General features: G+C 41.5%; 1 protein-coding gene across 2 annotated transcripts in view; it reads right to left on the bottom strand.

Annotated features, from left to right (window-relative positions):
* SHROOM2 (shroom family member 2) overlaps positions 1–15,698 on the bottom strand; it is a 181,228-nt gene that overhangs the window by 3,750 nt on the left and 161,780 nt on the right. The window contains exons 6-9 of one of the 2 annotated variants that reach the window (XM_044284563.1): positions 10,181–10,246; positions 8,322–9,056; positions 1,926–2,462; positions 1,066–1,252 (exon numbers count right to left, since the gene is read on the bottom strand). In XM_044284563.1, the coding sequence (XP_044140498.1) occupies positions 1,066–1,252; positions 1,926–2,462; positions 8,322–9,056; positions 10,181–10,246 (1,525 nt within the window). The remainder of the gene's footprint in view (positions 1–1,065; positions 1,253–1,925; positions 2,463–8,321; positions 9,057–10,180; positions 10,247–15,698) is intronic. The other variant, XM_044284564.1, reaches the window with a different exon arrangement.

Below are 15,698 nucleotides of genomic sequence, written 5' to 3'. Positions count from 1 at the left end.
AAAACACCACGTTCTCCTGGTTAAGAGTCGGAAGATGGAAATTGTCCAAATGAACACCGCTGTCACTTCCCTTCACCACGGTACAATGCCGTGTGATCACCTGACTTGTGCAAACATTTTTTAGGATCTCAATACTGGAGGAAAACGCTTCTGTTTTGTCCGCATTCATTGTCAACGTGGACAAAACTGAACTGAACGGAACTGAATGCTCCAAAATGCATTCCGTTCCGTTTGGTTGCATTCCCAAAGCGGACAGAAAAACGATGCAAGCAGCGGATTCGGCATGAAACACATTGTAAGTCAATGGTGCTGGATCCCTTTTCTCGGACATGAAGAAAAACAATGGTGTTCATGACTCATCCATCTTGGGTATTTTAGAGATAATACAACCGGATCAGTTCATAACGGATACAGACGGTTGTATTATCATGATGGAAGAGTTTTTGCTGAACCATGACGGATCTAGCAAAAACACAGATGTGAAAGTAGCCTAAGGCTACTTTCACACTAGCGTTCGATCGGATCCGTTCTGAATGGATCCGATCATAATAATGCAGACGGAGGGTCCGTTCAGAACGGATCCGTCTGCATTATATTTGCAAAAAAAAGCTAAGTGTGAAATTAGCCTGAGCGGATCCGTCCAGACTTTTACATTGAAAGTCAATAGGGGACTGATCCGCTTGAAGATTGAGCCATATTGTGGCATCTTCAAATGGATCCGTCCCCATTGACTTACATTGCAAGTCTGGACGGATCCGCACGCCTCCGCACGGCCAGGCAGACACCCGAACGCTGCAAGCAGCGTTCAGGTGTCCGCCTGCTGAGCGGAGCGGAGGCTGAACGCCGCCAGACTGATGCAGTCTGAGCGGATCCGCATCCATTCAGACTGCATCAGGGCTGGACGGAAGCGTTCTGCTCCGCTCGTGAGCTCCTTCAAACGGAGCTCACGAATGGACGTGAAACTAGCCTAAATACTCAATATATGACAAGTGATGCCCCCTCATGTGAGGTCAATAGTCTCCAACCTGCAGATTTCCAAATGCAATGTCATGCCCATTTAACTACCTTTTTCTCAAATAGATTGTGGTCCAGCTCGTCCTCAGAGCTCTCCTCGTTGTGCTGATGTTCCTGCATATCTTTCATTTTAATAAGGAGCTCGGCTTTCGGTGCAGACGTGCTGTAGTATGTGGAGCTGGTGGTCAGAGAGATGGCAGCGGCTGCTGCTGCGGCTGCTTTATTGGGATCTTCTTTTCTGTGGAAAATAAAAATCATGTTTTTACTGAGATTACAAACTACGTCATCTATCCATATAAAGCTATCTTTCCATCTACCGTATACATCTAACCTACCTATCTTAACTATCTTTCTATTTTATCTTTCTATCTTTTCTATCGTTTATAGATCTACTTTATCTATCTAATCTATTTTATGTATCGCATCTATCCATCTACAATGAATACAACACAATGCCTTCTGATCTGATGAGTAGTGATAGACATGTGGCATCAAAGAGGTTCTGAAAGACATTTTTTCTAGCTTCCTGACAATGAGTTGTATCATCCACCGGGGGGCGACTACGTAGTACTATATTTCATGTGATAAAGCACTTACATTTATATCCGTACAAAGAAACCACTAAAGTTAAGCATGTCAAACAGCGAACATCAAAAATCTTTTTTCATATGCGGATACAAAAAAATGTGGCATGTATCAAAACTTGGCATATAGCCTAGTAAGGTTGCAAACTCCGTTATCAGTAGTGCCCCAAACCTACCACATCAGCCTCACATACATCCTTGTTATTTTATGGCAGTATGCTGCTGAACCTCCAGATACAGACTGCTGTAAACTAGTTGGGGTTGCTCTGCTGCCAAAGCCATAAAATGTACATTTCATTATGTAATAACCAATATGATTAAACATACTTTTCGTCTGAAGGCCTTGGAGATGGAACCTTTGGATTCATCTTCCTACGTTGCTGAGCTTCTTCAAGAAGGTGTTCATCCTTTCTAAATATTCCTTCCATAAGGTCCATTGTAGTCATCATTTTGGCATTAGGATCCAAAATGTCTGCAAGAGACTTATCTTTTCCTACAATTTCTCTCATCAGCTCCTCAGACTTCAGATCAGCGTAGATCAAATCTTTGCCCTTGGAGTTACCAGCTGTTAGAGATGGGTCAGGACTTGCGTTCTCTACAAATTCCTGAACTGACTGAGTGTTGGTTTCACTGGGCTGGTCTTCTGGATCATGGTCAAGTCTTGTATAAGCACAAAAGCGGGAATAAGACTGTTCAGATGTGCTGAGAGTTTTGATTTGGTCTTTGGTAAGACCGGTGGGTAAGGCTGGTGGCTCAATGGCACTCAGCAAGTTGTTCCTGCTTTCTTTCTCTGCATGGCTTTCTGAATGGACAATTTTAATGGGAACCATCTTAATTGTGGTGTTGTCGATCACTCTTTCAATTCTAAAGAAAAGAAAATATATATAGTGTTTTATATGATTTTCATAACCGTTACGGTTCAAACTTGTGTATTAAAAAAAAGGGCTAAAAGCAAACAAGAAAACAAAACAAGCAGTGTGGAGGATGTGTCCACAAGCTTTGCTAAAATATAGTTTAGATGTTCTACAAACTGAATGCTATGATTTTGTGTTCTATAAAATTATATGGCTGGATAACTGAAACCTCAAGCAACATGAAAATAAAGATTTCTTTTAATTTTTGTACCAAAATACACCCACTAAAATTGATAGTTTAAGAACATGCTGAGGGTCAGAGGAAGGATAAACGGAAACATTTGACTTTAGCAACAAGGGGAAAATAATACTATCTATCTATAACTTTAGGCCATTAAACCACCAAAAAGTCCTTATGCAGCCGGGGTTTAGCTTTCCAAAATCTGCCTATAATAAAACCAGACGTTGCGACGCTTCACGGTGCATGTACTGTGAGGCAAGGAGTACTGCCCTCAGCTTCAATGAAACAAAGCACATGTGCCTGGAGCTGCTGGAGAGGAGTCCTGGACTCCCTCGAACCTGGTTGCAGAGGACATGCGGGTTCAGTGGCTCCAAACCCTCTGACAAGGATTTCCACTAATGACCTTTCTCTCCTATTCATAGGATAGGTGATAAATAATTTTTCCATTGGATTACAAATAAGGCCATCACAGTTTTGTTTTCTGTTCTTCTTATCCGTCAGAAGAACAGAAGAAAAAAAAATTGATTCTTTATTTTGCATACGTTCGCTCATTTTGCATACGTTTTTGTCAGTTCCTTCAGAGATCCATTATTTTAGATGGGAGAATAAGTCCTGCATGCGCAAAACAGTCCGGATACTCAAAATTAAGGATCTGTTTTTTTATTTATTTTTCAGTTCTTCTGATGGATCAGAAGAACGGAAAACAAAACGATGATGTGAACCCGGCCTAAAGGGTAATACAGTTCAGATTGCAGAACAAAAACTGGCAGGGACACCATAGTGATATTTATTGCAGGAGGTTGATTCTCACCAACCATCTGAAGCTGCAACCAAACTTTTCCAACACACCAGCCATGTTATGAGGTAAGGAGATTACCTAGTGGGAGACTGTGTTCTATGCCCTAATAAGATATCTATGCCAATATGACAACCTCTTTAATGACCTTGAAGACAGATTACAAAGTAAAATATGTAAAAAAACAAAAAGTACACCCTTTGTTCTAGGTTTAGATCACACTCTTTAAGCAGGTCAAATGCATTGCCTGTCACATACCAGTTTAGACTGATACTGGTCACTGGAAACTTTGTGATACAGATCAAGTTGAACATAATAGGACCTGTTCACATCACATTTTTACTCTACGACAAGCAAAGCCCTAAATGGACCAAACAGAGCCTGAAGAGTTTACCTTTCAGTACTCTTTTGGTAGGACAAAAGCATAGTCTACTACGCTCTTCTGTCCTCCAAAAACAGTATACTCAATAAGCCTTTGTGCCTCCCACTACCACCCATGTTTCAAAGTGATCATATACATTTTTATTTTAAACAATGAACAGGTATACATATAAATAAATAAATTAAAGGGGTTTTCCATGTTTTGATATTGATGTCCTATCCTCAGAATAAGTCATCAATATCAGATTCGCGGGGGTCCGACACCCGGGACCCCTGCCGATCAGATGTATGAAGAGAAAGCACACGCCGTGCGTGCTGCTGCTATGTCTATGGCAAGCAGGAAGAGAGATAGGAGACAGCACACGAGTACGGCACGTCCCTTCTCTTCATACAGATAATAGGCGGGGGTGCCGGGTGTCGGACCCCCGCCGATCTGATATTGACCTATACAGAGGATAGGTCATCAATATTAAAAGCCTGGAGAACCCCCTTCAAGGTCACGGTGCTCTGGTTGACAAAGGCTCAGGATGGCTGAAACGCGTCCTAACGTAACAATATATATATACAGATGCAGCTGAGCTAAACGTGATAGTTAACGGGTTAAGTAAAGAATGGCAAGAAATAGATAACTATCTTTTCAATGGCCTTTGTCACGAGATAACACATGGCACAGTGTTATCTTGGTTATCAGAGTCAAATTTAAGCTCGCCGACTGCTACATCTGTACATTTACCTGAATAAATGGTATGAAGTGAAGATACGCGAGTGCCAGGACTCTTTGATTTCTACTAGTACCAGGATTTTCGGGACATCAAAACTGGCATACCTTTCTCAAAATTTCAGAATGTAAAGAGGTATCTCCCAGAGAAAGAACTGTCTTGCGAGTGCCACCTTTTGGAAGTGACTCCCTATAAGTCAATGTCCAACCTTTTAACAAGTCTTGGAACATGACAAGAGAAGATAGCCAAGTCAAATATCCCTCCTCAGACAGATGTCTTGAGGTTTTTGTCCCTCATCAGTACAGAAGAGAATTCATTACTCGTAGAGGCTCTGCTCTCTCTGCATCTAGCGGTAACGGTTACACCCCCGTTGCTCCTACAGGCTCTTTTCCATATATTAAAGCATAATTTTTCTCAGCAATGCGGACACATATGAACATGGGACCAACACAGATGCCTTTAGCCAGGTCAGCCAGCTTCATAGGTACAAAACTGCTGACAGATGCCCTTAATCCTATGTATCTACTGTAGTTAGTCGTTGTTGGAACCTATTCTAAGACAGAAATCTGCCCAAAGCTATTCACATGGAAAAGTTGTATAAATGGCCACAATTGTGCTTGGGATGGACTGTGATGAGCAGGACAGCAGGGACCAGTCATGTGCACTCAGAAGACCAGCACCATGTGAGCTTTAAATGACCTTTCAAAGGATAAGCATTTTCTCTTTTATTTCGTTTTTTTAATGTAAGTTGGAAAAAGAAAAAAGAAAAAAAAACACGCTGGATGCCAGCAAGAGCATAAAAACCTATTGGCTAATACCCGCAGATGGAAAAACAATCACTTTTATCCTAACTATATTTTTCCAGTGGTTTGTAAAACGAGGCTTCCTGAGACACTGTACATTTCACGTGGATGCTTTGGGAATGTAAATGATCTAACCTTTCACATGATCTAACCTCCATATATAATGGAGAAGAAAGTATATCCTGTCTCAAAGAAGCTTCGGTTCTGTGAAACAAATTGTTTTGTAGCCACCATCAGCCAAATCTTGGCCTCAAACTATTAAAGTGACTGCTAAATTCCTATTTATATAAAGTGAACGCAATTACGTAATTGTCAAAAAATGATGTGTTCAATTCAATAAAGCACTCCACAGCACTTAAAGGGGATGTCTCACTTCAGCAAATGGCATTTATACTACATCCTTAGCTAGCTTGGTCCCTTTTTCCATCACATTATTCACTGCTCGTTTCCATGCTTACGACCACCCTGCAATCCAGCAGTGGTGGTCATGCTTGCACACTATAGGAAATAGTGCTAGCCTATGTGCACTCCCAGCCACCAGAGAGGCCAGCACTTTTTTCTATAGTGTGCAAGCACGGCCACCGCTGCTGGACTCCAGGGTGGTCGCAACCCCTGGATAGGAGCAATGTATAATGTGATGGAAAAATGAATCAAGCCAGCAAAGGAGGCAATATGGATAATAACTATACATTAGTAAGTGCCTTGTATTAACTTTATCTATATGATAAATGTCATTTGTTGAATGAGACAATTCCTTTAACAAGTGGTGCATTAAAATGTTGTGCACAGGCGTCCCCCTCCCCCTGCTGCCAGAGCAGAGCTCAAGCAATACTGTTATGGGGTTAAAGGACTTGTCTTATAAAAGAAAACCCCTTTCAGAAGTGCCACAACAAACAGTTGTGCTGAATTTGCCAGGAGAAGCCATGTTTGACCATAGTATTACTTTAGTGGGCATTAAGATGAATGGTGGTCCATATGATGCATGGAGGGCTAAAGTTCATCAAAGCAGGAGCCGCTCACCACTCTGGCTCATCTATCATGTCCTTGTAATTGGACCTCCGATGATGATCACAACTGCCAGAGTGGGCTGTCTGGTTGCTAAAGCAATTGTAAGATCCTGGAAGTCTCTAATACAAACATGGCCATGATCATCATTGGATATATGCTTTAAAGAGAAACTGTAAGCAGTTTTGATCAGGAGCAGACTGAGAACTTAAAGTGGACTTAGAAAAGAAAACTGGCCCCATGTTGTAGGTGAGTCCAAATTGACAGAAAGCGGGGCAACACTACTACTCAGGGCCAACACATGTAGGGAGAGCCAGGGCCAACAAATGTAGGAAGAGCCAACAGAAGTAGGTGGGACCAGCAATACCATAGGGCAGAACAAAATACCGCCCCAGCAGAACCAAACACCAGAGTGCAGCACAAAATACTGCTGCCCACGCCACCGTATGAAACTGTATCATTGGCAATACAGTTGAATTCATGAGGGCCGCTGGGTAGGTGCATAAGTGCTTGCGCCTACATTAATTAATACTGAGAGCATCAGATCCTTATGTACCTGGCTGTCGGCTATGAGGAGGGCTTAGGAAGCCCCCTGTGCGTCGGCCCACCAGTAAATTTCCCTGTAGGGCCTTTGACCAATCTGCCCCCGATTTTGATGGTTTCCTTCAACTTACTCGAAAAATAGAGTACTTTTTTCTAGTTTTTTTCCCCGGAATCTGTGATGGAGAGCAGCTTTACTTTGTAGTCTTTAAACCACACATAATATATCAAGCAGAGTTACTTAAATAACGGTTCAGCGTAGGCTAACTCACAACAGAGTTAGAAGTTTTGACAAAGTAAAATGGTTGAGATTACTAGGTAGGGCTGGGAGAGCAGGAAAAATATATTTTGTGGAGATTTTTATCAGAAATAAAGTGAATATGAATTTCAATTTTCCAGGATCTGGTCCTGCAAGTGCTCTGGAGGAGGTGCGTCACTGTGTAGTGCTCTCTGCACTGACCTGCTTCACAGCCACTCCCTTCTGCCCTGAGTGACAGCTGTAGTGGTCTCCTAGTTGGATGCTATAGCTGGCATTAAGAGCAGAGGGGATGGTCTGTGAAGAAGGTCAAAGTAGAGAGCCCATCCAATTGAAGCTCCGTCTCCAAAGTACTTGCTGGAGCAGAACCTGGCAGAGTAAACATTTAAATTCACACTACTCCTGATGATAAAAGCTCCACAGAATGTATGTTTGGCTTGCTCCACCTAGCCCCTATCTAGTTCTGTCAGCAGTTTTACATGGTTAAAACTACTCATAGACTTTGTGGGGACTTAGTCTACATTGATCCTTTACTTAGGTAACAATGCTTAATTTATTAGGTTTGCACTAGGTGGTTTCTAAGAGTACAAAGTAAAGCTGATCATATATATCTTTTATTAAAATTTGTTGCATTGGGCTGTGTTCACATCTGGGGCGGAGGCTCTGTTAGGAGTCTTTATTAAAGATTCAGGAAAAAAAGAAAATCAGGAAAAAAATGTGTGCTATTTTTTCAGTAAAATAATGGAAACTATGATGGAATCCTGGTGGACTGCGTTATAGTCAGTAAGGTCTGTTGGACACCACTGCAACCTAATTCCATTATATTTTATGACTATTTTGAAAAAGTTTAGAACATCAAGTATCCTATCTGTCCTAATTAATGCATTTTTGCACCAATTTTCTTCATATCCATAAAAAAAAAAAAAAAAAAACACGTAGAAATAGATGTTCCCAAATGTACAGGTTCTTTCACAACCAGCATGTAAGGAACTGGAAAAGAAAGGAAGACTACAAACAGAATACCACATATTCGATTAGGACATATAAAACAAATAGAAATCACTATTTATATTAACAAGACAAACAAATTTTGTTTTATATTTAGCTGCCTTTTTGGCAAGACATTACCTGGCCAAGCTTTCATCTTGAACTAGAAGCGGTGGCTTATCTGTAAGCTTCTGAGGAGCAAATTGAGGAGATGGTGATCGTGATCGCTCCATCCCAGGTTTTTGAAGATAACAGGATTTGGAGGAAACCTCAGTCTCACTACTGTTTTGCTTCTTGTCTAGGTGCTGGCTGACATTCTCCGATGACCCAGAAATTCTTCGGTTGTGCAAAAGGACATTTAAATGTTTATCTGAAGGCGTCCCGGGACTGTGGGCAGGTGATGCCTGAAGTTTCACAACATCTACACTGCCTGGGGAATAAGATGTACTTGTTCCATGAGATGGTGTCAGTAAAGATTCTGTAGATGTAGCTAGAGATGACGTGGAACCGTTCTGACGCCAGTACTTGTCTAGTTTTGGTGGTGGTGGTCTTTGAGGAGCTGGTCCACGCTTTTTATTCACTGGTACTGGGTCTTCCTTTCTGTATTCTTCTCCCAACTGTGAGGAATACCTAGTGTCAGGTTGAGATTCTGAAATAGGGACAGCTGAGTAGCGAGTATCTTTGCTCTTTAACCTTACATTTTCATTCACAAATCTGTAGTCACTAGGGAGTGTTCCAGACCTTGCCCTGCTTTGTTGGGGTACACTTAGTGTATCTGGTACTTCAGGCGATTCATTGGGTACTTTCCTATTGCTCTCATATGCGATACTCTCATCCACTGATGCTTGGTAACCTTTATCTTCAAACTCCACAATCCTAAAATAAAACAAGAAGAACGTTATAACTGTTATCATGGTGAATAAAGTATTTACATGATTTATCATAATTCCTAAATCTAACTTGATAAATACTGGTGAACTGACCATTTATTGAAATAAATTGATGTAAGCGAATGATTCCCGAAAACACAGATCTAAGATTTTGTTTTGAGCTAGTGAATATAATATCTTTAAAGTGCTACGGAATATGTCAGTGCTATACAAGTGAGTAAAATTAGATAAAATAAAATAAGTTAAAAAGTAAGCCGCAAAATCAAATCTAGGTGACCCGGGACTTAAAGGAACCCTAATCATCTGAAAATGCTCAAAAAATACAAAATATTTCCAGCACTTAATCGCCTCCTTTCTTTAATGCTACTAGTTTCCTTATTGGCTGCTGGATCCTGGTATTTGTTTAGCCCTGACAAAAGGTCCGTTTTAAAAGGGAACCTGTGGCCAGGAAGCCTTTTATAGAGCAGGAGGAGCTGAGCAGATTGATATATAGTTTTTGAAAAGAGTCAGTAAAACCTGTAATTTATACATATAAACCTCTGCTCTTTTTAGGCTTAGGAGTCATGTGGGCAGTGTCACTCACTGATTGACAGCCAACTGTGCATGACTGAGCATACAGGGAAGGCTGTCAATCACTGAGTAGGACCGCCCACGAGACTCTGATGCATAAAAAGAGCAGAGGTTTAAATGAATATATTACAAGTTTTATGCTGAATCTTTTCCCATAAAACTATATATCAATCTGCTCAGCTTTTCCTGGTCTATAACATGCTGCGTGCAGATTGCACTGCATTTTAATTGTGACAGGTTCCCTTTAAACGCAGATTACCACGCATTGACACTGCAATGAAAACTGCACATCAGAAATTAAACACGGTCTGCAAAGATATATCTTTCCCTGTAAACACCATCAACCAAAAATTTTGTAAAAGCTTCAGTTAGTACTGAAATAATGAATTTATAAAAAAAAAAAATATAATTATAATTATTAATAAAGCCACTATATTTCACAAATAAAAGAATTTAAAAAAAAAGAGGATATTAAGCATAAAATAGCAAAGCACATAGAACAGCAGGAGGAGTACTGAATTAAAAAGAAACATTAAGTACCTCAAAGGCTCAGAAAGATCACAAAGTTGTTCTGAAGCAGGAGACACCGTATGCAGAGACAAGAAGCTGAAAGTGGATATAGTACATTATTAGAAACTATTCACATAATATATACTACACTACAGCAACAGAACAGCAGGGAGTCAGCTCAAGGAAAACTATTGGTTACACAATGTATGGTGCATTCACACTGGGCCTTGATGCATTTCTTGAGGGTAACAAAATAAAAGTTTAGGGTTACTAGATAACGGAGATGGGTCATTGATCACAGACTGATTTTAATTAGCATGAGTATATAGTCTGCTCAGCATGCATGCTGGTATTTGTAGCCCCTGTATTCAATGAAGGCCATTTTGGCTCCACATAGACATAAATCAAAAGGGGCCCAGCATGCATGTGGGACCTGCACTTCCTGGATTTCATGGTCGCTGTTATGGCACCCAACAGGTGAGCTTTAGTGTTAGGACCCGTCTTAGGGCTCTTTCACACCTGCGTTATTGTCTTCCGGCATAGAATTCCGTCGTCGGGGCTCTATGCCGGAAGAATCCTGATCAGGATTATCCTATGCATTCTGAATGGAGTGAAATCCATTCAGGATGCATCAGGATGTCTTCAGTTCCGGAACGGAACGTTTTTTGGCCGGATAAAATAGCGCAGCATGCTGCGCTTTTTGCTCCGGCCAAAAAAACTGAAGACTTGCCGCAAGGCCGGATCCGGAATGAATGCCCATTGAAAGGCATTGATCCGGATCCGGCCTTAAGCTAAACGTCGTTTCGGCGCATTGCCGGATACGACGTTTAGCTTTTTTAGAGTGGTTACCATGGCTGCCGGGACACTAAAGTCCTGGCAGCCATGGTAAAGTGTAGCGGAGAGCGGGGGAGCAGTATACTTACCATCCGTGTGGCTCCCGGGGCGCTCCAGAGTGACGTCAGGGCGCCCCAGGCGCATGGATGACGTGATCGCATGGCACGTCATCCATGCGCATGGGGCGCTCTGACGTCACTCTGGAGCGCCCCGGGAGCCGCACGGATGGTAAGTATACTGCTCCCCCGCTCCTACTATGGCAACCAGGACTTTAATAGCATCCTGGGTGCCATAGTAACACTGAAAGCATTTTGAAGACGGATCCATCTTCAAATGCTTTCAGTACACTTGCGTTTTTCCGGATCTGGCGTGTAATCCCGGCAAGTGGAGTACACGCCGGATCTGGACAACGCAAGTGTGAAAGAGGCCTTATAGAAATCGCCTTGGCGTGCGGCAGACGGGCTCAAATGATTTTGTACAAAATGTATTTGCTAAGCATCTCTAAGTTATTAGCATAGCATTTGCAATGTAATATACTTTTGTACTTTACTTTTGGTTTGTAGAGTGATTGTCATTGATCCAGGGAGTTATTGTAATTGTAAGGTTTCTCTTGGAGATGACAGCCATAAACCGCTACTATCTAATACAACATGAGGAACACATGGGGGGAATGTATCAAAGAGTGCCATCGGTGGCACGGACTTTAGCGCCATGACACATTTAAAAGGGTTGTCCCATATCGCCGCTTCCACTGTGAGATAGAACTAAGCGTCGATGCTACATTCTGCTACGTTATTTGTGTAGCACCCATTCACTACAATAGGAGTTATGGAAATAGAAGAAGGCCTCACTGCTCGGCTGTTTCCGTAAGCCTGGCTACCTGGGGCAGGCGCTTAGTCCCATCTCGCCGTGGAAGCGGTGAGATGGGACAACCTCTTTTACAATATATGCGCCAGGAAGCTGGTGCACACTACAGCTAGAATCCATGGCATGTTCCTCATACATATTTTTTTTTTTTTGGTGGACAGGCAAACTGAGTATGTGCCAAAATTATTGACAGACATGTGCCTCTTAATAATAATGGTGCACTGTGCGCCAACAACTTGTCTTATCAAGACTGGCATCTCTGTATATCTGACATTTGCATATACTTTGTGATAGCTGATTTTTCATTCTTGACCTCATGCATACGAACGTATTTTGTTTCCGTGTCCAATCCGTTTTTTTGTGGATAGGATGCAGACCGAATCATTTCAATGGGTCCGCAAAAAATGCGGACAGCACACTGTGTACTATCCGCATGTTTTAGGCATTGTTACAATGGATACAGACCATAAAAAATAAAAAAAAGATGGCATACGGATGTCATACGTTTTTTTTTTTTTGCGGACTGCAAAACACATATGGTCATGTGTGTGTAGCCGTAGACTATAAACTCTCGCAGGTAGGGTCTGCTCCATCTCTGTACCAGTCTGTTAATAAGTTCATGCCTATTGTGTTTTTTTTTTTTTATTCAAAATTTTTATTCAGATCTGGCATCATGTACAATTTACAAAAAGTAAGAAGACCCATACAATGAAAGTCAAAATACAAGAATCATGTCAAGTACCATCTCGTGGTGCAAGATTAAAGCATAGCATTGTGTTCTCGAGAAGGTTTATGCCTAGATCTCATTTTTACTTTTATACCCCCAACCCACCCTCCCTCTCCCTAAGAAAAGTGATTTAAGATCTGGGACACCATGTACAAATACTGGTACAATTACACTATATTGTTCTGTTCCATATTGGCGTAACCCCTAGATCTCCCTTTCGTCACTCTAGATATGTTTTCCCCATCCCAACTAAACAGAGTTAACCAGCCAACTCAATATAGCACCACATATAATCCCAAGACTTCAAGTTATATTAACAGGTTGCCTAACCTACCTGCCACTCGTGCTTTCATATACCAGGTAGTTTCTGCATATGGTTTCACAACCTCATAGGTAGTGAGTGAATGTTCAATAAATGGTCTCCATTTGTGAATAAAGGACTGTGTGGCTTTTTCTTTACTATGTTCCGCATCTAATCTATCCATATACATAAGTATTTTTATAGTACCAATGGCCTCATCCAACGTAGGCACCTGGGGTTGTAACCATTTCCTCAATATACATTTTTTTGCCGCTAGCAGCAAGACATGTACTTGTGTTTTTATATAAAGTGTCTACACCTCCTCGTAGATGTACATGGAATTAATGTCACTTTCAAATAAATTATAATAGTGTGCATGATGAAAGACTAAAGAGCCAGAAAGCTAATGCCTCTGCAATAGGCTCAGCACACATCATCATGAAATGTAAGGTTTCCCTTCAGACCAAGGCATGTACTGTTATTTTTTCAAAAATAACCATACAAATGAAAGTTATTCTAGCCAAAATGGCTTTTTGGCAACTCAGCAAAAGCAAATTGAGACTTTCTTTTTGAAATTTATAATACTAGCATAAGGTACATTTCATGAGATTGTAAAACAGCCACATTTTAGGGTTTGGCTAATGACGCAGTACCTGTCTCCCATGTGGTCCTTCTAGACCAAACTTGGATCAACATAGAGCCCTATACTATTGTACATGCACAATCAATGAGCATTTCTTTTTCTATATCATTTTAGAAGTACCCTTGTTTAAAAAAAAGTTTGCTTCTCTCTCTATCAAACTTCATAGATGCCGTGGTTGATATTGACCAAGCTATCTAAGAGGCCATCTCTGATTCTGGCCACTGCAGTGAGAGACCAGCTGTAGATGTTGAAGGCACTCTTCTGCCTGCAACACCACCATGATGTACATTTGAGGCATAGTGTGCAAATTTATTATAATCGAATGTGCAAATTTAAAAAAGGGTTGCTAGCAGGTGCACCTCAAGTAAAACATAATGAATGTAGAGGATACAGTAGGCTCCTGAACATAAATCAGATTTTAACGATCACTGCAGTGACAGTGATGAGTTTCAATCTGAATTATAATTGCCAATGAACAATCCACTCTTGTAAATCAACGGAGACATTTCTATGACAACAGCTGAAAATGTGCACTGCCGTCAGCCCACGTTCATCTCAATTTAGGCTGAGCTGCTGGGCTTTTTTTTTTAAACGCCATTGTACAAAAAAAATTTCAATGTAAATCCCATAAAAGCTTATGATGTTTTTTGCACCAAATAAAAAATGGTCAATAATACCACCTTAAAGGGGTTGTACACTCCTACGCCCAGTGAGACTGTAAAAAGATCTATACTTCCTTGCTCCTCACCGCTCGGTTCAGGTTAAGTGGGTCTCAGCATTTCTTCACTGCATGAAAACTTCCTTTACGAAAGGGGTCACGTGCACTGTTGCAGCCAATGACTGGCCTCAGCAGTGACCTGTCTCAAAGTGGTATTTCACTGCTGGTTCACTTGCTGCTCACCTTTGAGGCCAGTCATGGTCTAAGGCAGCGCATGTGATTCCATCTGTGCAGGAGGTTTACAAGCAGAGAAGTCACTCAAGCTCCTCCTACACACCAAGTGTTTAGGGTCATCACTTTGTGCAGTGGAGCACGGTCATGCAGACTGCATTTGGCCTTGTCCTAAGTGCTGCCACAAAGCTAGAAGCATACAATTGACTAACATGCCTTTGTATCTTGTAGTGTTAACATGACCCATGAATGGAAAAAGGGGCCAAGCCAAAACCCTGAAAAGCAGCTCCTTGCAATTATCCCTTCTCTGCCAAATTTTCCAGTAGGCACTATGCCTCCCAGTAGGTAGACTGTTCTGGGCATCCGCCAAACCCAGATTCGTGTATCACACTGCCAGGTGATTCATCATGCAGAATAACAAATTTCCACTGCTCTACTTCTGTGGTGGCGTGCTTGGCATGGTGATAATAGGCTTCAGTGCAGCTTTCGACCACAGAAACCTGTTTTATGAAGCCCCATCAGCACAGTTACTGCGATGATGTCACTTCCAGAGGCAGGCAAATTGACTGGGGCAGATCTAGTTGATCAGATATTTTACAAACTGACTTGTGACAAAGATGGCACTTTACATCACAGAGCTTTTCAGTATTAAAGAAGTCCTCCAGGATTTAACAGTGGATGATTTATCCCTAGGATAGGTCATCAATAGCAGATTGTGGGGCTCCAGGACACCTGTGTGAAGTTGGCACCCCATGTTCTTAAATTTCAAAAAGAAATACACCATTCGTTTGTGCTGCGTTTGTGCTGGTTTGTGCCGCAAAAATGAACGTTTGTGCCGGTTCGGTTCCTGAGATATTGCGCGTTAGATTTTTATGAAGCCCCGCCCATTTTCCACCCCATGTTCTTAAATTTCAAAAATAAATACACCATTCGTTTGTGCTGCGTTTGTGCTGGTTTGTGCTGCAAAAATTAACGTTTGCGCCGCTTTGGTTTCCGAGATATTGCGCGCTTGATTTTCTGAAACCCCGCCCATTTTCCACCCCATGTTCTTAAATTTCAAAAAGAAATACACCATTCGTTTGTGCTGGTTTGTGCAGCAAAAATTAACGTTTGCGCCGCTTTGGTTTCCGAGATATTGCGCTCGATTTGCTGAAACCCCGCCCACTTTCCACCCCATGTTCTTAAATTTTAAAAAGAAATACACCATTCTTTTGTGCTGCGTTTGTGCTGGTTTGTGCTGCAAAAATTAACATTTGCGCCGCTTTCGTTTCCGAGATATTGCGCGCT

Source organism: Bufo gargarizans, chromosome 3, assembly GCF_014858855.1.
Source record: "Bufo gargarizans isolate SCDJY-AF-19 chromosome 3, ASM1485885v1, whole genome shotgun sequence".
NCBI classification, from domain to species: domain Eukaryota; kingdom Metazoa; phylum Chordata; class Amphibia; order Anura; family Bufonidae; genus Bufo; species Bufo gargarizans.
The sequence above is the reverse complement of the archived record's forward strand: the minus strand, read 5'-3'. Positions and strand labels throughout refer to the sequence as shown.